Raw genomic sequence first — 23,994 nt, 5'->3', positions numbered from 1 at the left:
CTTTTCTAGATATTTTTCTGGACTATATGAAGTTGTTATTTTAAATTACATTTTTTTAGTGTAAATATTAGATAAAATGGTTTGTAGGTTAAGCTTATTTTTTTAAATGTATTTCTATTTTTCATATAAATCTTACAGAGCTCTCCGAAAACAACGTTGATTGGAGAATGCATACATACATAGACTTCTAAACACATTACTCTCTTTTGCGTTGCGCGATCGGATAATAATCTAATACGTCATTATGGCATTTAGAATACCATTTAGACAGACTTTTATATTTTCAAGTTAGATATTAATAACTATAACAATATTAATAATTAACTTCCTTCTACAACTACAGAATGACATTTAACACTTAAATAAACATCTTATAATATTATAGACTATATCGAATAAACGTTTTATAGCCATTTTCACGGGAACGTATGCGGTCATTGTTCGTCTTTTGCATACTTTATTGGCTACTATAAAATAAATAGTCTGTTTTATAATCTGAGCAGGTGCCGTACCGGCACTCGGTATGGCGGGCGTGTTCTATTTCAGAAATATGCACTAACGGTTAACGCGCGTGGTTCTACATTCGAATGTTCGGTGAAATTCGGGCAGGTGATGGTGAGTGGCCGATTTCTCTTTTTTTTGTGGGGAGAAAATTGAGTCACTATCTTATACGTATTATGGATATGTATGATTTTATACTGGGGTATAAGCGTGTGATTGTAAACGCTATTGGTTCTTGGTTCGATTTCGATTTGAGGAAATGAAATGTTGAATGCGCTGCGTTAAGTTTCGCCACTCAACACGCAATACCATATGATTCAGCGAAAACTGGAGCAAGAAGAAGAAGACTATATTTTTTAGGTCTATTTTTGGCATCTTTCCTTTTATAAATCTATCTTTTGGAGCTTCATGAATGGAAGAAACATACAAGTTCTTTTTAAATCATATCCATTACCTGTTTAAAGCCACACATAACATAATTTTTTTGGTAATATATAATGGAATCGAACTTGCAACCATCGCGTGTAATTAAAAAAATTCCAGTGTACCTCAACGTAAAAAACTAACATCAAAAGTTTACGAAAGTTGATACCAGATGGCGTTACGGTATATCTGAATCGCGCTATGGTTTCGTTCTTTATTATGCGTAAATACTTCGATTTTTGGTGGTTTTAGCTAACTTTGCGCAGAGGCAATATCGTAACCAATGAGGTTAATCCGAGGTGCGATTATTGCTAGTTGAAAACTTTACCAATACCCCGCCTTGTGGTCGTGAAATACCGACCGCTATGGCAATTTTTGAACGGCTGTAATGGCCTAATAAATACTATTAATATAATAATATAAAAAAATAAAGTTCTTTTAGCATATATATATATTTATATATTAGCTTTTAACTCATAATATATATATTGGGTTAGATATTTGAACCTGTGTCTTGGACACTGTCGAAAATAGTTTATTAATGATAATTATATTAATAATAATAGTTAAATATTTATTATTAATAGTTATAAAACAACGATAAATAATCAATATTTTTTATTTTAATTCTTATAGCAGTAGACATGTAGGTTGTTAATAGCTCAACCTGCATTACTGATCGCGGCTATTAATTAATTAATTAATTGGATTTCAATTAGTGCAAATTATTATGTTTTTTATCACTTTTTTTTAGTTTTTAGTTCATACAAATCAGGGTAGACCTGGAACCGTGGAGACCTGGGAACCTAGTAGTAAAATATTTAAGCGTATATCATCTTGAAGCTAACAAAATATTTATATACGACACATTATTTTAAAGTGTCATATATAATATATGACACATTATTTAATTTTTAAGAACAAGCTATTGTTAACATTAAAAGTACTGACTTTTTACATTAAAAAACTATATAAAATATAAATAATAAATACTGACTGAAACTGTCACTTTGACGTATCTTTTTTGTAACGTACAAATAATGTTCAACTTTCCAGGGTTTAGGGGTTTAGGGGTTGTCGCTAAACAAATTGAGTGTGGCGCTATTCAAGGCACGGACAAGACGCGACCTTTTATCTGGATATATAAAAGTAGAAATGGTGTAACTGAGAATTTTAATGTTTTTTTATTTTTATATATTTTTTTGGTAAACGCCATATTTTTTTTTAGTTTAAATTTAATTCCGTATTAATAATATTTTTTTGTGATAAATCACTAAATTACTTAAATAGATATAATTATTTTTTTTATATATTTTTACTTAGATTTTTACTTTAGATAAGCTTTTATTGCAGATAGCAGATAGAGAATCAAACGTATTTATTTATTTACAATTATCTATATGAAACTTTCGTCTGAATAAGAAAAAGTATCGTTGCATATAATCAATTATTTACTTATTTACTTTACGTAATTTGTGTTTATTAAATCACAAAATAATAAAATATTTTATTGTGTAACTATGGTACAGTATAGTATTACTGTGTTTATAATTGAGTAATTAATAGTTACGTTTATAATTTGTAACGACCTTAAAAAATATGAATGTACGATTATTTTTTTTAATTTACTTAGTTACACCACTTTGCTTCAGACTGGCCTTGGGGTTACATGAAAAACGAGCGCGTAGAAATTAAGTTTCACTGTGAAAAATGTTCTTTTACCGGCCAGTGTTTTTAAGATACAGTCCATTATATTAAATATAGCTTTATGTACAAAATTAAACACTTTTAAAATCACGCTGTATCCCGCACGTAGCAGGGAAGGTAGAGGGAACCTTGTGTTAGGATACTCTGTTCCCCATTTTCCGCCAAATTCTAAAGGCATTGCGTGTTGAATGGCTGAACCAACGCCGAGCTCAACACAAAGCGAAAAAATGAAAATATATTCCTCGAGTAGAAATCGAACCCACAACTAGTTGCGTTTACAATCACACATTTGTTCCCTTGCACTATGTTTCGCCTCGAATTTTAAATACTTTTATTTATCTTAATAATTTTAATTATTATAAATATTATTGTTAAAAAAAACATTTAACGATGTCAAGCATTTCTATTCACCGAAAAGCTATAAACCGGCAAAATTAACAAAAAATACAATACTAATGTCCGAAATTTAATACTTTGATATAATCTGTGGCAATTTACAGATAATATATGACTTAATCGAAACCACCATCTTTGAAAGGACCTCACTTTTATTACTGTAAAAAAAATATAAATCATAGACAACGGTTCCCGGTTTATTGCCAATTTGTTATTGTTTTTTCATCTGTTTCTAACACTATTTTGACAATCTGTGTGTATTATTAATTTATGGGCAGTTTTAATTGTTTATGGCTGTTTATGATTAATGATTTAATGATAAATGTGTGATTTATAAGAACTTTCTTGGTAAAATACGTAGATGAGGGATGAGGATGTGGAAGAAATTGAAACATGAAAATTATTTAAATTTTATAGGTATATGTTATTTTTTTTTCTTCGTTTATTATTAATGATTATTATTAATTAATTTAATTGTTTTTTTAATCCTAAAAATATATTTTTAAGTTCCTTAAGTCAATATGTTATCTTCCTTAATATTTTTTAATAATAAAGTCTAGGTAAAAAAATTAAATAAAGTAGTGATATAGTAGCTGCTTTTTAAAAGAACAATAATATTTAAAGAAATTTAACTCAATTAGGAGGCATAGTATCTGCACATTGAAAACGCCATGTTTATGGGTTCGACATCCATTCGAGGGAATAAATAATTTTCATTACGGAAAATGGAAGTGTCTTAACACTAGATTTTCTCTGTCTAACCTGTGACAGCATGGAGCAGAATACAATAAAACACATAAGAAACAACCAAAAAAAAAATAAGGACCCATTCCACTAGAAACGATTGGACACAAAAAGTTTTATCACTACCTACAAAAACTAGTGCTAATATATATAAATTACATAAAACAAACACACGCGATTAAGCTATAAAAATGCTACTGTTTTTTGACACCAGCCCCTTCTCAGAACATATAAAATGTTTCTTTAATACTAATAAAGTAATAAGAATCCAGAAATGGTCGTCCCTGGAATATAATTTCGCTATTAATATTCAATTTTACCCCAAAATCTTTGCTCTCGCTTCAAAGAAGTTTTTAGATGACAATCTTGTGAGGAACGTTTACGGTTCCCAGTACAAAGTTATGTTATAGTTAAGGGAAGGTCTTTTACACGTGTTTTCTGGTTAATCCCAACACCGCGCACGTGGTCGTGGCTTCTTCATTCTCCTAATGTACAAAATTCTACTAATATTATAAATTTATGAGGATGGATGTTTGTTCCGTTTTCACGCAATAACTACTAAACGAATTTAGATGAAACTTTACAGTATTATAGCTTATACCTCAGAATAATACATAGGCTTAAAATTATGTAATATTTATGAATTGGGCTACAACATTTATTACACAATTAGTAAGCGGGCGAAGCCGCGCTTAGGCGGCCTAGTAAATTTAGATGTCTGGAAGTGTTTAGGTGCTATATGATGGATAGGCAGTGATAACTGTACTATACTTTTTACTATGTTCCCTTCAGTTTCTCTCCGAAGTCTAGACATTTCGAGTTCAGATGGGACAGGAGGAGATCATCATCTTTAATATATTTTAAAATGAAAACACTTGCTACCATCATTGAAATATCAACTATAAGCGATAAAAAACTGCTTTTATACAAGGTTTGACCATGTCAATTTGTTTATGCCAAATTTCATTCACATCAGCTAAGCAATACAACGAGTTCCTATCAAGTTTACCTTGCTCTTGTTTTCCATACGTTACGTATTAAGTAGATCATTTTTAAAAAAATCTGGTTATCATCTAAAAATGTGGAGGTTTGTGAATGAAGGTGGGCAGATGGAGGGAGATATGCCTAAGTTTTGTTTAAATCGCGATAAAAAATCATGTAGGTGTCATAAGACGTGCGTGTAGGCTGCGTGGACGACTTTTGAGAACTTTGATATAATGTTTAGATTTTTTTATATAAGTAAAAGGTACTCTTAAAATGTGTGTTTGTATAAGTTTAAAGAAAATACAAAGCGCGGCGTTCAGCTCCGCCACTCAACACTCGAGAATTCAAAGGAAAGTGGGGGAAAGGAAGTGCTTAATGGGAACGGAATGTCTTAACACTAGGTCTTCAGGTTTCCTCTGACAAAGAAAATGGTTGTTTAAAATTTGTATTATAATGATTATTAAAAATTTGACTCAAAAATCATAATCAATACTAATTAAAAGATATTATTAGCTTTACAGAAAACAAAAAAAATAAAAACAATTGCAATTTATAAAATAAATTGAGAATTGACATCACAGACTATCAAACAAAACAATTAATTTAATAATTGTATACTTCCATTACGTAACAGTAGGTGCTAATAATACTATTAATAATAAACAATGAATCTGCAAGGCCACGAACGAGGTCTGGCCTGGCTTAGACCTTCCATAAAAATTCCAAACTCAGGTACAGAGGGACACCTGACTTTGTCTGGCTATCGCGAGATCATAACGCATTTAGATTTATGACATCGTAAAATAACCCACAATGCTTCGTTGACAAAGATGGCGCTTACACCTACTGTAGTGTTGCCATAGTTTGAAATATTAGTGTTTTTTTAAGTGTTAATTCTCTCTTGTTTTGTGTCTTTGGTTAGGGTCTCAATTTTTATTTCAGTTAGTCGAGGAAATGTTTTTTAAATTAATTAAATGATTTAGTGTTTATCTAGTCTAGCTTATCTAGGTGTATTGGACTGAAATTATTTTTTTTTAAGTACATTGATCCTGTACACTTACTCCAGAATACATGGTTATACTATGGTGTAAATAATCATGGCTGTGAGAGATGTTTTTAAGAATTTTACAAAATAATTAATTAATAATATGAATTTAATATTTTATTAATATTAAAGAGAACATGAAAAGTAAACATAATTACTATAGAACAAAAAATATTTATATAAACTGTACATTTTTTTCAACAGCTTTTCCAACATAAATAATCGCCAACCCTCCCTCAGCCGCTACAAATTAAAAAGTACCCGTTATAAATGGCTACGACACTTGCTATGATTAATGCGAGAAGAAATTAAAATAACACGATAATGCTATATCTTATTTACGACCTGAGATACTTCCGTGGAGATTGTTTTGATACGCTAATGTTGTTATAATTATATATGGTATAATTGAATATTGAGTTATATATAAACTTATTAAATTTAAACTTAAAAATATTTTTTAAATCAGTAATTCTAAGGACCGTCGCGTCGTTGTGCACTGGCACAAGCGTGTAACAAAGGTGAGAGGTTGTGTGTTCGATTCCCAAATGAAATATTTAATGAGTTCCGCCACTAGACACGAAATGCTTCCAGAATTCGTTGGAAAGTGAAGACTGGAGCTGACATAGTGACTTAACACTAGGTTCCCAGTTTCTCTTTATTTTGGTATTTACGAGATTCTTATAACGTAGTCGTTACTATGTGCATGAATACCATGCGAGAGAGTGCAACAAGTTTTCATTCGTTTAAACATCCTTTTTAGTGATAAAAAGTTAATTAAACATTCTTCACGTATACAATATTTGCATATATACTGCACATACTGCATGAGATTTGTTATGATAAGCCAATTAACCATACTACAATTTGTTTATTTCAGTAGATTTCTTTTTTATTTTGCTTTACCTATAAACCTACGCGCTTTGCCTCATTACCAGGCGAGGAAATGAAAATTTTAAGTATTTCATTTTTTCGAGCGGGAATCGAACCCAAACCTGTCGCGTCCCCTTGTGCGTCTCTTCCTCACGACTGACGTTAAGGTTTCGCAATTTTTTTTTTTATTTTTTAGACAAAGTACACAAGCAAATTTTGTTAACATCAACATATTCAAAGTTGTAAGTATTAAAACGTGGAAGTTCTTTATAAACCAATTCACCTTTTTGGTGTTTCCATTAAGATTGCGATAAGGAGACCTCTTTGGTGCAGTTAAAAGAATTGCAAAACGACGCCCAGGGGCCTGCTAGACATCGCGCTGTGAAAATTTCGTGAGATTCATTTGAATAAATTATTTGTATCCACCTGCAGTGAAGGGTTGTAGGAAAATTTATAATTGCAATATTTTATTTTAAGAATAAATATATAATAATTTTTTAGATTATCTAGTTAGTTAGTTTAGAAGTTGGGACGTGTCTGGTACATTTAAAATATATGAACTTGCCAGTAGTGGCGCAGGGGTGAATGCGCCAGGTTGTGGGTTCGATGCCTATTAGAGAAAATTAAATATTTAATATTTTCATATCATCGGTCTGGTATAGATAATACGCAATGCCTCTAGTGGGGGAAAGTGTGGAAGGAAGTGTTATATTTCTTCTGCTACTACCTACAATTGAGGGACACTTCGTGAAGCTGTAAACAATACTCATAAGCATTTGTCTGGTCTAGACTTTGCAAATCATTATTTTTCTTGACTATATAAGTCATGAATGTAAAAGCCAAAGATATCGAATTTATTATTTTAATATTGGAATTCGGTTTTAAGATTTTATCTGAAAAATTAAGCGTGATACTAGTATGTCAGTAGTAGTAAGTAAATGGATTTTAAACATAAAAAAATATAAGAACAAAATACTACCCTATAATCAAACAATTTATATAAATATATGTGTATTTATTTATGATAATCTCATTGAATATAACAAAATTACGACATCCGTTCATAAAAATTTAATGCAAATATTTTTTTACATGGGCTTTCCAACTTTATAACAATACGTTCGAAAGCTCACCATGACATCACCAGCGAAACCAACTACGGTACGCCTTTAACAGGAAATAGTTTATATTCTAAAAACAAATTGCAATAAATTTATGTTCAATAAATAATTAAACAAGGAAACTCACACTTATTTCTATAGACATAAAGTCGAAATTACGACAGCTAGTTAATGCGCTATCGGGACGATAATAACACGAAATAAGCTGTATGGCAAAAGAGATTGGTCTAAAAATTGAAATTTCGTATATATCTCTTATGTCCATTTGAAATGGTCAAATGGTCATTTTATATTCAGTTCGCGAACCTTTTGATAGATCATTGATGGCGGCGGTCGTACACCGCTCGCACTCCGCTTGACCAGAAAAGTGGACTTTGATGTCCCGTAAGGAAAATGTCTATGTTGTAAGCATTTCTCTAGTTATATTGTATTTAAATGGGGATATTTGTTTTTGTCGATTTTTCTTATGTAGGATAAGATTATGTAATCGTTTTCTAATTTCAGATTTCAGAGATCCACAGTAATTAAATGAAATAAAAAAAATATATTCATCTTCAAGTTTTCTAAAGGGATCTGAGTCAGAGTGCGTAAGTAGTGACGAATCTTTCTCTTTTTAACTGTTCTACTTCCTTCGAAATCGCATTTCCATGTTTAACTTTCTATAGTGCTATAAGAAGTCATGGCGCAGTAGGAGAGTAGGATACAACGGTTATAGGTTCGATCAACAGTTGAGGGAATGATTTACTAACAAATATTTTTATGTCAACGCTCTCGTAGACTAAGGGCGGTGTTCAACTCCACTTATGGCGTTATGTTTCGATAATTCCATCCCCAAAGAGAAAACAGGATCCTATTACTAATACTCCACTATCTGTCTGTCTATCACCAGACTGTATCTCATGAACCATTTTAGTTGTAATTAATATTTTTTTACAGATGATGTATTTCTGTTATAACAACAAACACTAAAAAAACTGAAAAAAATAATCTTTAAGTCTCCCACAAAACAAACGTTGCCCTTTTAATAGATAATGGTAAAGAACCCTTCGTGTGAAAATCCAACTCGCACTTGGCCGATTTTAATAATATCATTATCCTAGTATTTAGCCCTTCGTAACTGTTTACTTGACAAGTCTTCCATTTCCTTATCTTTATATTATCTTCTGATCTTATTATATTCTAAGCAAAAGTAAATCTAAACTAAGTTGCTTTTGACGCTCAGAAATCAATCTAGAATTCGATTTCCAGTAACTACGCACGACCGACTTCTTCGCGGGGGCTTTTGGCGTTTGGGGAACTTTCTTTGTCATACGTTTGGGAATAGTTAAAAGTACATCTTTTCTTTTTTTTTTTGGTACCATTTCTAACGTACTGTAAGTAAATTTTGTTGATTTTTTTTTTATTTCCGTGAACGATGTTGGATAGAAAGCGGCGTTGTGTTCCGTATTCGTTTTATGCAATATTGCAATGTCTCGAAAAAGCAAATAGTGGGGAATATAAATGTGTTAACAAGTTGCGAAAATATTATTATTTTTATACTATTCCAACATAACAAAAATCAGAAAATTCCAATTCTATTTATATACAAACCAAACTATTTTCATATATTTCGCCTTACATACTAAAGAATATCGATGTACTATGCCTTTTACAGAAATGTCAAACCACCTAATTCAAAGACTTCATAGTTACCATTCAGATTTCCCTGTAGATCCACGAGAGGGACCGAGACTGACTGATCTGGTCCGCCTGCGTGTGAGAGGGACGTGGTCACGGGTTCGATTCAGAAGATTGGTGTACGTGCGGTGACGACCGCGCTTTTACGTGACTTTTGATGTCGATTTTAAGATCGTTTGATAGCTTGGAATAGATTTTGATACTTGTGAGGAATGATTTAAAAGAAAATACAGATAGTCGTAGTAGGGCACAAAGTGTGACTTTAAAAGTGACTGGTTGTAGGTTCGATCTCCAGTCGAGGAAATAAAATATTTATTTAAATTTATATTTCCATTTCTTCGCTCTAGTGTCCAGGCAAATCGAGGAGATGAGTCCCGCCACTCGAAATATAATGCCTCCAACATTCGGCGGAAAGTGGGGAACGGAGTGTCTTATACTAAGTTCCTTCTTTTGCAGCTTCACTTTGTATTCCGCATATTGCATGGTAAGCAGAGGAAACCTAGTGTTAAGACAGTTCGTTCTCCACTCTCCGCAGAATTTTTGAGGCATTTTATTAAATAATAATTAATTGTCCCGAATGGGAATCGAACCTACAACTGTCGCTTTACACGCTTGCTTTAATATAACAGTTTTAAATTTATTAAATGCTCAAGATTGATTATCTACAGTATAACAGGTACGCGTTTCAGGGACAAAGGCGCATACCTTAGTTCGCTACCGTCTCTATCGAGTCCATTCATTGTTTTACTAGTACTATAATTATATGAGTTAGTTCGTTTATAGAGAAATTATTTTCTTTGGTTTTAATGGTGGATGTTATGTTATATATTTCTGTATTTTAAGAAATGTGTATGTTTTTATAATTCTGCTTATGTAAAAAGTATAAATTATTTTGTTTTATAATTATCATAATATTATAATTATATGTACTTTTTTTAGCTTCACGCAGATAGTGTCAGATTCTCCGCTTTCCGCCCGAATCTGAAATTTACCATGTTGAGTATAGAAATAATTAATTCCCTTCAAATGGAAATCGAATCCACAACCATCGCGTTTGCATCGCGTTTGCATTACAATTGTATAGAAATTGCAAATAAATATTTTTATTCCATTTCAAAGTTGGCAAAAAGACTTTAAAAAGTACTTTTGTAATAATAAAAATATAAATAGCTAAATACATTTGTCGCCATTCTATTTACGGTCTTATTATGTCCAAGTCAGTCGCCATAATGCACAAGTCATGTTTTTAATTCGTACTTTTTTTAACAGTTTTTTTTTCTTGGAGTCACCCAAACGTTTTGGCAGTGAGGGGTTGGTTATAGAGTTTTTAATGTATAGACAAGACTGTTTATTTCATTAAAAAATAAGGATTTTGTTTTTTTTAATATTGCACATACATGAAGAGAATCGTGGTGTTAATATTTTAATTTCTTCGGTCTGGTGTCGAGACCAATACCTTCAGAATTTGGCGAAAAATGGAGAACAGAGTGTTTTATCATAATAAAATAAGGTGAATATCACTAAATAATTCATCTATCTATTTTTCAGTTTAGTTCAATTCTTTATTTATGGCATTTTGAACGTGTCAATGTCACGTTGTATGGAAAACACAAGAAGGAATTGGTACGGTAAAAATATAAGATAAGATAATGTCTTATCTATTTCATTATAAACCTATAGCAATATTCACTGAAGTATGCATTCGTGGGTCGCGATTATTCGGCTGTCAACACGTCGTCAACATGCACTTTGTGGGGGTCACGCTGGAGCCAGATACATTGGTTAAAACATTACTTCTACCTTTTAGGATAGTTAATAATTTGTATATAATATCTTTGAAGAGAGCACTGAGAAGGGATTTTCAAAAATTCTCTTCTAGGGAAGTAGAAGTTAAAAGTTTAAAGGAAATATTGTGCTTTTCAAAATAAAATTAAACGTGTGCAATAATTTACAATTAATGGGAGAAACATTGGAAGCTAGAAACCCTTCATCAGTAAAAAATATTGGAGGAAATGAATATTTAGTATTTCCATTCTTTCGGTCTGGTGTCAAGTCTGTCACTTTAAACGCAATGCCTCCAGAATTCGGAAAGTGGGGAGCGGAGTGTTTTAACATTACTCTTTGCCTTCATTGCCAAGCAGAAAATAAATAATAATAGTTAAATTATTGCAAAAGCATTCAGTTTCTTTTCAGAGTTAAATAGATGACGAATTGGAATGAACAATGCTAATGGTCCCTTTAGAAAAATTGTGTATGCAAATAGCTGTCACTGGGAGGGTGTTATGCAGGAAGTTACCCTTTAAATTCTGCATTTTTTTTAAACCAAAAAATCATTTGAAAATTTTAATGAAGTTATTTAACAATCATTTTGGTAATTCATCAAAAACATAGAAATATTATTTGTTATAAAATAATGTAAAAATATATGGTTTATGTTATTATATGAGTAGAAATTGGGATATTACAGAGAAAGGTTATTAAATTAAAATTAAATACGCTTTCTTAATTAATGGAAATAATAAATTGCAAATGCAATATTCGTTATTGAAATACTGTCTGTGGTTTCAAGATTGCGATATTCCGTATTGAGTAGCGGAACTCAATAAGTTTCCCTAAGCCAGAATCGGAACCACAACCGTTACGTTCACAGTCAGAAGCTCCACAAATTACTTAAAATATATGGCATAACACCATCATCTAAGGTGTTCAAAACCAACTTAGAGGGAATTGAAAAATTACCCGCGTTATTAGGTTCCCAAGAAAAAAAATTCACTTACCCGTTTTTTATTGGCTAAAGAGGAATGTGCGCCGCCGAGCAAGAAAAATGTACTTCGAGGGGGGGAGGTGTTAATGCAATCACGCTTTTTACGATATACTATAATTTACTGTGAGTTTAATTCTTTTATTAGTATTTTTCACTATGTATTTTGTTAATAAATGATATAGGTTTTTTTTTCTAATAGTAGAATAGGCAGAGGGAACCTGGAACCTAGTTTAAAGACACTCCGTCCCCGTTAAGACAATACCATTCGCCACTATCCGACGAACTCTGGAGGCATTACGTGATGAGTAGAAATTCATCGCCGTGTTTTCTCTCGTTTCCTGAGCGAGCATCATTTTTTTCAAATGGAAATCGAACCCAAAGCCATTACGTTTATATTCGCACACTTTTCCCCGTGCGATGTTACTGGCCGATACAAGTCTAAATATAATTCATTCCAAGACTAGAAATCGAATATACAACCGTCGCGTTACAGCCAAACGCTTTCCCACTGCGCCCCAACATCCTCTATAACTACACGTATATTTTCAACAAGTAAATTTAAATCTTAACAGTCTTTCTGTTTACTAGATATATTATCTCATACATACATATAAACTTATACATATAAGTGTAAAACATTCGTAGCAAGGGGTCGCAGCGTGTCCTGCATTCTTGATTCGCCCCCAAAACTCATATCCGGCTTCGCCCGCTATTTTTAGCTTCGTATTAATATCGTGTCAACAAGTCACTCGCTTAAGATAAAATTTAAAGGAAATTGTTTAATATATATCTAATGTTATTATAGTAGTTGATTATTGAGAAGGTGGCTTTTGGGGAGGTTTAAAAAAATTGGCTTTCTCTCGGTGTTTTCCGTATTGCAGAGTAGGCAGAGGGAAGTCAGTGTTGAGACATTCTGTGTCACACCTTCTGCTCAATTTTCGATTAATAATGTGTGTTGAGTGGCGGAACTTAACGCCACGCTTTGTCTTGTTACCAGAGCAAGAAAATGAAAATGATTCGTTATTAAACTATAATTATAACTTATAGATAATAAGTAGTAATAAGATTAATAAGTAATAAGTAGTAATAAGATTATAGATAAACTAAAACTAATACTAAAAAAGAAATGTTTATACATACTAAAATTATAGCTCAAAAACTTGTTTACTTCGAAACACAGTAAGCAGAAAGGGTTAAAAGATATTATCTTAACTTAACCCCGTAGAGGGTTGTTTTATTAATTTATTTAGGCGCATATCTTTGGAATTATACAAATTTCATCATAATTGGCCCCATATGCGAAGTTTAATGGTTTACCCTGATTTTATCGTAGCTTAATACATTTTCTTGGTTGGGGTGTTGGTATGTCTCATTTTACTTAGCTAGGGAACTAACTGGCTAAACTGTTTAGTTATACCTAATTACTTGTGCTAAGTGCTTGTTATTTATTTAAATGATGAAAAATATAAAAAATAATAAGAAATATTAATTTAAAACGAGTATTATAGCCAAAAGATAATATTTTATTATAAATATTATTTTTTTATAAAAATTATATTAATTCCTTTCTAAAAATATAATTTATTGAGTATTTTGGCGTGAAAGCGTAACAACTAAACATTCACATTTATAATATTTGTAACTATGATTTATATTATTTTTTATGTGCAATAGCTTTAAATCAGAGAAAATTGAACACGTTATACCCATTTTCCCATTTTCCGCCAAAATCTGGAGGCATTGCATGTTAAGTGAGCGCCTGCGCTACGACTGGACTCTCCCTATATATATCATTTAATGAGTACATTAATAAAATCAATTTGGAAAAGAAATAAAACAATTGCCAAGACAAGGCAAATTTCCACTCCACTAATAGCAACACAGTTCGCAATTAAAATTAGAATATCTTAATTCATATCAAATCGGGGTTGCCATCTTAATGTGAGCTCCCTAATTCCGGTAAAACGGAGATAAACTCGTGTGTTCGGACATGTTTATTTGTGTAAGTGAATGTGCTTGTAATGTTTAGGATTATAATATATTATATTAATTTATAATAGAGGCCGTCTTGGCGTAAGGGTAAAAGGGTGTGACTGTAACGCGACGGTTGTGAGTTCGATGCCCACTCGATGGAATTAATTATTCTTTAGTAAGTAGTCAAGTTTGTATTCTGCTAACATGTTTTAAATAAATATTTTTGCATTTATTTCCACATATTGCAATGTGGGTAGAGACAACCAAGTTATACCACTTGCTGTCCTCATCTTGTTCACCAGTCCACCACGTCTACCACGCCACGATGACTTCATCATAAGTTGATCGATCATTTTTTTACTGTGTTTCGTGTAAATTCTCGTATTACGAGGATTTTCCAGGGTCAGAGTTATAAAATTTAGTGTATGTAGAGACACTCTTGGTTGAGTTGCGAAACTTAACGCCGTATACTGTAAATTATAATGAAAATTAATGTAATACCTAACATATATTCAAACGGGATTTGAATTCACAGCTATGGCGTTTAGACATGCATGAATGTGAGAGTTCGTGCCTTTATTTACATATTAAAATTAGTCGGTCTTTTAAACGTTTTCCTTACAAGATTGCTTATATAAATAAACTATTATAAATAATTACTTACTTTTAAGTAGTACAGATAAGAAAAAATATATATATATAAAAAAAGAAGCCAAAAGAAGTCAATAATAATGATGTTAATGTTAATTTTCATTTTAACGTGAAATTCTTTTCCAATATTCCAGAAAAAAAAACTATTTCTTCAAACAAATGAAATTTTAAACTTCTTTTTAAAATCTTTAACCAATTTTTTGAGATTATTCTCTTATTATTGTATAAATAATAGATACTTTTTTTCTTAGTTTTCTTTTAAATGGGGAACGGTGTATCTTAACACTAGGTTCCCTCTGCCTACCCTACTGTGTGCGGGATACAGCGTGAAATGCATAATTCTATAAATATTTTAGTAGGTATTATCGATTCTGTATCCAAGAAATACTGTTAAGGTTAAACGCCGTTTTGGCTTTCAGACCACGGATGCACTAACTGTTAGTAGGAGATTTATATGACACCCCACCAATAAAATAAAGGTTAGGTCATTGTACGTGCGTCCCTTGCTGAATGTAGGGCGATCGATTCTGCTTAAAATTCTGTATCGATGGTCTCGTGGTGCGTGGTGGTGGGATGTGTGACGTCACTAGTGTGTTAGTTAGTGTTTAATGTGGTGGTGTTGCTTAATTACTATTATATATATTATATATATAGTATATACAAATAATAAGTATTTATTTATCTTTTTTTTTCACACATAGCAGAAGGAACCTAGTGTTAAGACACTCCGTTCCTATTAAGACATTTCCGTACCCCATTTCCGCCGAATTCTGGATGTGCTGGAAAATCCACCGACAATAAACTACACAATAACGTTCTTATTATTTTAATGTACCTACCTACTTGTAATGATCAAAAATCGTTTTTCTGATCTGGCTAGAACCTGAATTCAGATTGGACTAAAAATAGAAAATTTAGAAATCCATCCAAAGATGTAATATGTTATCAACTGTAATAATTAGTAAATATAAAATTATATTTACAGCACAATTTGTTAAAAAAAGAATTTCAAAAACGGCCTTCTTATTTGTCCAATTATTTGAAAATTACAGAACGAAATTATTAAAAAGTATACCAAATTAGCAATACAGCCATTTTATCAATAAATTATTAGCGGTTTATGTAAACCTAAACAGGATGTTACGCGTCATTCCCCATGGACAGATCGTGATTTTCCCACGTTTTCGTCGCAAAAATGCTTATTAGCCATCTTATTTGGGTATAATTAGATAACATCTTTGCTCAGTGACTAAAAGATAAACCACAGCTTGAAGTACGCGGTGGAGAATATTGAAATTCTTCATGTAGTTGATTTGAGGGGCATAGGTTTCATAGGTTTTAGCTTCATAGGCTGTCATTAACCACAAATCCAACAATAAGATATATATACTTCTACATAATCTAATAATTTAATTCCTCGCGCAGTAGCAGTACAGTAACTAACTGAAAACACGATAGTTAAGGGTTCAATTTCTACTCGAGGAATGAATAATTGTTCGCCCTAGTAACAAGACGAAGCACAGCATTGAGTTTTATCACTGAAGGCACAATCTTTGAAAGACTGAGCGGCAAGTGAGGAACGGAGTGTCTTATCACTGGGTTACTTATACCTTGTTATAATATGTGGGATGTAGCGTAAAGCGAAGGAGAATAGAAAAATAGCACTAAAATAACTTTAAAAAATATTTTAGATAGGTACGTAAATTTAGATGTCGTCGAACTGGAACGCCATTGGTGATTCCAATATCAGAAACTCCCAATGTCAAGATCGTGGCAGGTTCAAACACCTGTCGAGAAAAAAATGGAAAAATCACGAATTATCCAATAAGAAGCTGTTTTCTGGTTGAATGTGGTACGGGTGTGGGCATTGTGCGGCTGAAATTATTTATTGCTTAAATGTATTGATTGATGCTTATTTATTTGAAAATTAGTTTATATCTTCTTATTTTTCCTGTTTTGTATTGTAAAATAATAGGAGTTTTCGGAAATAGTTTTTTTTTACATACTTATAGGTTAGGTTAAAATTAAAATTCTAAGATTCTAAGTTAGTAACAATACTTACTTCTATACTTTAATCAGTAAACTAAGAAAATTAGGCTAAAAATAATCTAGATATATTATTAATAGTATCTACTAGATATGAAAATGTCCTAGTGAAATTTGAAGTCATGCTTTTCAATAGTGACCAACGGAGTAAATTGCGCCACTCAACACGCAATCGTCCCCAAAATTCGGTGAACACTGGTAGTGGATCAGCGGAGTGTACTAACACAAGATTTCCAGGTTCCCTCTGCCTACCCTGATATATACGACATAAATCGTGAAACTAAAAAGTTAAGCAAAGTGAAGCTCCAATACCCGCTACCTCTACCGCCCACACTCAACCCGCACCCCGCGTACCGACGCGTCCGCGCAGCACCGCGTGACCGCGTCCAAAATCGATCTCTTTATTGATTATAACCAGATACTGTTTACCGTAACTACCCGCAAAACAAAAACTGGGGAATGATTTGGTGAAACACAAGTACTTAGAAGCTTTTAGGAATTTTTGTTTAGGAAACTATGTAAGGAGGTACGATGTTTTAGGTTTTTGTTTGAAAAGAATGTAGACAAAACACTTGTACGTGATAACGAGGTTTATCTATCTTATCTTTTTTGGGCGGAAGAAGAATATAGAGGAAAATTATTATGACTGTAAATATGGCGGTTTTGGGTTCGATTTCCACTCGAGAAAATGAATTATTTAATATTTTCAATTTCTCGCTCTAGACCCGCAATACCTTTAGAATTTGGGGTAAACTGGGGAATGAAAATGTCTTAACATTAGGTTCCCATCTTCCCTCTGTCTACATTGTTTTGTGCGGGGTACAGCTTGAAGCTATAATAAAATAAGTGTTAAGGTTTTGTTAACAAGAATATCTACGGTTTTGAAGCTTATGGTACAAAATTCTTTCCTTGAGTAAGCGAACATCAGTAGATAATTAACCTATATCTAAATAAGCAGTCATTATTCGCGTCAGTGTATATATATTACGATAACGTTGTAGATACAAGTTAGGCAGAATGAATTTAGTGTTAAAACACTCTGTTCCACACTGTTCACCTAATTTTTGAGATATTTACATATTAAATAACGGAACCTAACGCACAATTTGTGTAACAGAGCGATAAAATGTAAACAATTTAAATTATCCTTATAGTAATCGAACCCACAACTATCCCATTTACAGTTTTAAACCACCTATAGTTAGATCTAACTGTAATGTTATATGATGCAATTTGCAAGTATCTAAATTGCTGGCTAGCGGACGGAAGCCGCAAGCGAGTAAACGTCCGGCGTGGCTAACAGGACTAAAGATAATAGGACAATGTTTCATTTCTATTATTATGAATTAATATATTTATTATTTAAAAGAAACGTAAACGTGGCTTCGCCCGCTTGTTATGTTATAGCCAAAATATACAAAAAATTAATATGAATATTTATATCTATACTAGCGGCCCGCTCGCGGTTTCACCCGCGTCAACGATGTTATTATTAATTTCTGTCTCCATGACTACGTCTTAGTGACGTCCATGCAAAATTTGAGACTCCTAGCATTTGTAGTAACGAAGTTTCATACAAACTTTCGACCCCAAAACAATCCCTTATAAGTCGAATATTGGAAACTCCCGTCTTAGCGAGCACCTACATCCTATAAGTAACTCCTATGCAAAATTTGAGATTCCTAGCACTTGTAGTTTCTGAGATTTCATGATGAGTGAGTGACCTTTCGATTTTATATATATAGATTACTGAAAAGTTTCATGTCAATTATTTCAGTATTTGTTTTATGTGAAAGTGAAGTATAATTAGTAGAATTACATATTTAATTATTATTTTTTTGTGATTTTTTTTTTACCTAAAAGCTTTATTTCTGCTATAGGCAGTGAGAATATAGTGTTAAGATAATCCACTATACTTTTGGAAGGAGAGATCCGGTAGAGAGAATTTCAACGCGTATTCATGTAAAAATCTTTAATTTACGCCCATATAGGAGAAATGCCAATAGATAATTAATTAATATTATTATACATTTAATACTATTAAATATATATTTACTATTATTAATATTATTTTATATGGTTAAACCTAATAGAGCCAAGGCTCGGACGGCGGGGGCGTCCAGTAAACGCCGCTCGGCATATTAACTGCCGTTGAGTGTGAACGAACTTGAACTTCACTCGGTTACAATCGATTACTTAGTTTATTCCATATAAAATATATTTTATATTAAGAAATCGGTAAAATAGGGTTTTTTTTATTTTATTTTTTTTCTATTTTGTATGGTAAGGTAGGTAAGTAGAAAATTGTCACTAAATTATTTAAAACCCTTACGTACATATGTACAATATTAATATCCATATTTTTTCATTATATGTTCTTTAGAAAAAATACCTACTATATATTTTTTTAGTTTTTTGTTAGGAAAGTACTTTTTTATTTTTTAATAATAGATAAAATGTAGTATATTTTTAGTCGAGTATAATGAGTTTCTTTTACATTAGTTTTGAAATATTTCTAACTAAATTTGTATGTGTTCAAGTTATTTTAAAATAAGTAAATTACAGCCCGATGTAACTAACTTTACGAAATGCCCCGAAGAATTCGGTGACTCGGAGTGTATTAACACTAGGTTCCCTCAGCCTACCTTTATGCGGGATATTCCAAATTCGTACGACACTATAGGAACATATCTATACCTACTTATAGAATATTCTTAGCTCTACGTATTGATTTAGACGCGTCGAGGGCGTGGCCTCTATGTCTACTACATACTTATAACTAACTACCTATATTTGAATAACTATTAGAAATATTTATATTTGTATAATAATATCATATTTATAGGTGAATTCTATTTGTTGTATAATAAAATTAGTTTTTTGTATGACCAGAAAAATTGTAGAGACGACTCTATCTTATGGCTTATGAATTACATTTAGCTTATAATAAGGTATATTATTATAACTATTATTATAGCTTCACCCTGTATACCCTACTATATGTAAGGTAGGCAGAGAGATCTTAGTGTTAAGATATTCCGTTTACCCACTTTCCATCAAATTGTGGGCGTGCTAAGTGGTTGAAATAACAACACTTCATTTTTTTACCAGAGCGAGGAAATTTAAATATGTCAAACACTTGAAAGGGAATTGAACCCGCAACCGTTGTGTTTAGAGTCAGTATGTTTCATTATCATTTTCTCAAAAACGTGTTGATTCGAAACTAGCAAAAACATATTTTAATAAAGTTTAAATAGTATAATTAATTTGGCTAGACCAATCCACATTTAATTTCTTATTGAAACTACTAAATTGACATTACGCAGAGGTTAAAATCTACGTGATGTATTTTTTCATATAAAATACAAAACACGTATCTAAAAATTCAGTACTAAATAAATTTTATTACTTTTTATTTTATTTCTTAAAAACTATTATTGCTATTTTGTAGGTAACAGGTAACTGGTCTAGGTACGTTTTAGTTTTTATACGCTTTTTAGTATAAACAAACAGCCTGTATAACAATAAAATCAATCAATTTTTTAGTTCAAATTATATCTTAGAGTTTATTTTTTTATCTAACTAGCTGTCACGTAGAAACGTAGCTAGTTGCTTAGCGTAATATTTTATTTCCAGTCACGTTTTTGATGTGTTTATTAAAAGTTAGGAATATTATGAGTTTATATTTAAGCAGCTTTATGGTGTATCTCGCTCACAACAAGATAGGCAGAGAGAACCTAGTGTTAAAACACTCTTTTCCCCATTTTCCGCTGAATTTCGGAGGCATTGCGTGCTGAATGGCGTAACTCAACGCCGAACGTACATGTATGGGTCCATTTGTTCAGATTATAGTAGGTACAGTCGATTAGGTGCCTATACCTTACAATCGCAAAATACGTAATAGATTTCAATAAATTTTAATTTTACTTAATGTAAATTTAAATAGATATATTTATTATATGTAAGTATATATTATTTAATTCTACAGCTATACCAACAATACAATAAGAATAATTATTTAACAAGAATACGATAATCGTTAAGGTGTCAGTCAGCCATACTGTCGCTTCATTGAAGAGTGTTTTATTATTCAACGGCATAACCACGCTGACCAGTTAACGGTGTTAGCAATAATTAAAAAACATCGCGCGGAGAAACGAAACACTAAAAAGTCTCCCCGCAACTGGCTCAAATCCAAGCAACGTCTCTTATTATATTCTATGAGCGGACGCTATAAACGTATTCCTGAACATATCACGTACCCGACTACTACCAATTTTAACCAATCAGGGCGCGACAATTCAACTTAATAGTCCAGGCCACGCCCCATCACGTAACCGCCTATTACGGGCTGTAATACGCAGGCTTTTAACTCCGCGATGACGTCCGATCTACGGTTGTCCCGCTCGCTCGTATAGCGCTGTCTCGCTCTAATACCCGAGCTTCCAGTTGGTCTAGGCCGAGTGTGATAGAGTCGGGTTTGGCGCGTGCTCGCCCTCAGTCGCACGTCCGAGGTCGTAGGAGGGGGACGCGTGCAACTGTTTTCGATAATCGGCCGCGCGTTCCGTACGTGAAAATCGGACAGTGCACAGCCAGTCACGTCCCCGTAAAAACGGATATATGCCCAGAATATTTATTAAGTGGGTGGCTGTGCGTGACTTTTCTCCAATGAGTGAACCCGTGACGATCGGGAACAGCACTGTTTGTTTGTTGATAGAGAACGCCTGGAACAATTGATAGCGCAGTTTCGCGGTTTGTGGTTTTTTTTGTGGGAAAGAACTAAGGAGAGATGTCAATGTTTTGGTAGAGACAGACTTAATTAAAGAGTGTGTGTGTATGGGACAGTTTTTTTTTAAATTAGACATTTAAAATGTGTGTGACATTACGGGAAATTTCGGACTAATTGTAAGGAACTCAGTGAAAATGTTGCCGTACCAAGCAGTGGCAATGGACTACGCAGTGGCGTCCGCTGGTTTCCATCACCAGAGGCCTGGAGGGTTGCCGGGTGTGATGGGCCTCCCTGGCCCCGGCCCAGGCCTCAACCCAGGCCTGAACACAGCGTTCACCCATTCCTGGTTCGTACAGACAAGCCCGGATATCTGTCGGCAGCAACAAGCATCCAACCAATCGCATCTCGAACCTGGGCACGTTTCATTTTTTTCTTTATATTTTTTCTTTTTTATATTAATTATTATTGACGATTTACTTATAATAATTTATTCTGATAGCTTAATTAAATGAAATAATTTCAAGAATAGTGTTTATAGATTCTGCTCTCTACTAATGTAGTGTTTTCTATTTTAATAAAATATAAAAATATCTTAAAATAAAGTTTTTAAGTAAGTAAATCGATAATAAAATCTATATTAAATATCCGATGAGCATTTTTAATAATTTTGCATAATTATTTTTGAAAAGCTTCTTTAAATGTGCTTAAAAACACTAGAGAACTTTGTGTAAATTTGTGACGTTCGTGTTATTTTTATTTTCTAGCCTACTATTATAAGAACCAACTAGTAAAATAAATAAAAATATAGGAAAAGAAAAAGATATAGTTATAACATAAAAAGGAATTGCATATACTTTGCAATTAACATACTTCGTATATTATATTATATTATTATTACAATACAAATGTATACTAAACTAACTAGGTAAGACAATAAAGTTTTTAAGAGCACGAGCGAAATTACCTTCAAAATTATGTTTTTTGATCTTATCTCTAGAACGTTGTGGCTGGTTTTTGATTTGATCATTTCTAGGCGAGGCATCGTTTATTCGTCTAACTATTTGAGTAATAAAATAATAAACAAAGAATAAAATAATAGTTAAATTGTTAGTAAATATCCCTTAATATTAATTTCTATTAATAATCATAAAGAAATCATTTTAAATTGAAATTGTAAAATCTTGAAAATAACTACTAACAGCTGCTTCCGTTAATCACTAACTCTACATTACCGAAAATATTTTTTTAAATATACGAGTATGTACATTTTCCTAAGAAATAAAATAAATTGACAAACAAACAAACACCTTATAATCTAAGCCTAAGTCTTTAATCTAAACTTTAAGAAGTAAATAGAAAGTCCACTTTTTCCCATTCCCGTAGGAATTTTGGGAAATCTTCTCTTCGTACTCCGATAATTCGTGAATTCGTAATTTTAGTAAGGTAGACATACTCTACCTTACTAAAATTTAAATTTTCTACTTTCTAAGTCTGTGCTTAATTTCTCCGTCTCTATCTTGTCTGTCAGTCACTCAGTCATTATAATAATATTTCCATATTAAAACAACAATACAAAAATTATACAAAAAAACAATCTTACGTAAAACAAGATGATATCATAACATGACTTGTATTTCGTATCTGCTCTAGACCGGCGCGGGCGCAGTTATTTAAATTTAAATGTCATTTTGACGTTTGTTCGTAAAAATATTACCTAATAAGATAATATAATAAATACGCAGCACCTAGTAAGACTAATTAAGACAGAGGTAAAGTAGTGTTAAGACACTCCGTTTCCTGCTTTTTGACCAGTTTTCCAGAGTTGCAGAACCCAACACCGCACTACGTCTCTCATATAAATTTAATTCAATAATAATATAACTATTAAGTACGTTCACGGAGATAAATTAATTTTATTTCACCACTCTGGAAAACAAAGCACAGCGTTGAGTTCCGCAACTCAACATACATTAACTCAAAGGCGTGAAGCTGACAATGTAATATAATTATATTTTTAGTAATACTACAAAAAGTATAAAATTTGTAATTTAATGTTACTCTTATAAGATTTGATTTTCAATAAGTCATTTAGATTTCTTCAGTTACTTTTTCATAATGCTAAGAACTCCTATATTTAAATATCTATTTTTTAGATTATTTAATTCTAATTTAGTTCCATTATTAGTACAGATCATTTTCTTTCTTATTACTCTACAATTTTTTTGATATTATAAAAAGTGTTAGTATTTTCTGTCTCTACTAAAATACCATATGGAGGATGTATAACCAGATGGAAATTTAAACACGTTTTTGCCCCTTTTATACAGAAAACAAAGTCTTTTGACTCAATCCAAGAACC

General features: G+C 32.2%; 1 protein-coding gene and 1 non-coding gene across 4 annotated transcripts in view; both read left to right on the top strand.

The window, feature by feature from the left end:
- trh (PAS domain-containing protein trachealess) overlaps nucleotides 1–23,994 on the top strand; it is a 155,073-nt gene that overhangs the window by 78,028 nt on the left and 53,051 nt on the right. The window contains exon 1 of one of the 3 annotated variants that reach the window (XM_085190085.1): nucleotides 21,396–22,050. The exons of the other annotated variants lie outside the window; for them this stretch is intronic. Within the exon in view, the coding sequence (XP_085046211.1) occupies nucleotides 21,830–22,050 (221 nt within the window). The 5' untranslated portion in view covers nucleotides 21,396–21,829. Of the gene's footprint in view, nucleotides 1–21,395; nucleotides 22,051–23,994 lie in introns of those variants that run through there. 3 annotated transcript variants of the gene reach the window in all.
- On the top strand, nucleotides 1,179–1,317 carry LOC146536177 (U4 spliceosomal RNA). Its single transcript, XR_014878281.1, has one exon. It is a non-coding gene; the product is annotated as a U4 spliceosomal RNA (small nuclear RNA).

The sequence above is a fragment of the Heliconius melpomene genome, chromosome 9 (assembly GCF_056956725.1).
Source record: "Heliconius melpomene rosina isolate 202511_hmr_F chromosome 9, ASM5695672v1, whole genome shotgun sequence".
Classification (NCBI taxonomy): Eukaryota; Metazoa; Arthropoda; class Insecta; order Lepidoptera; family Nymphalidae; genus Heliconius; species Heliconius melpomene.
Note: the sequence above shows the minus strand (reverse complement) of the source record. Positions and strands in the feature narration are given on the sequence as shown.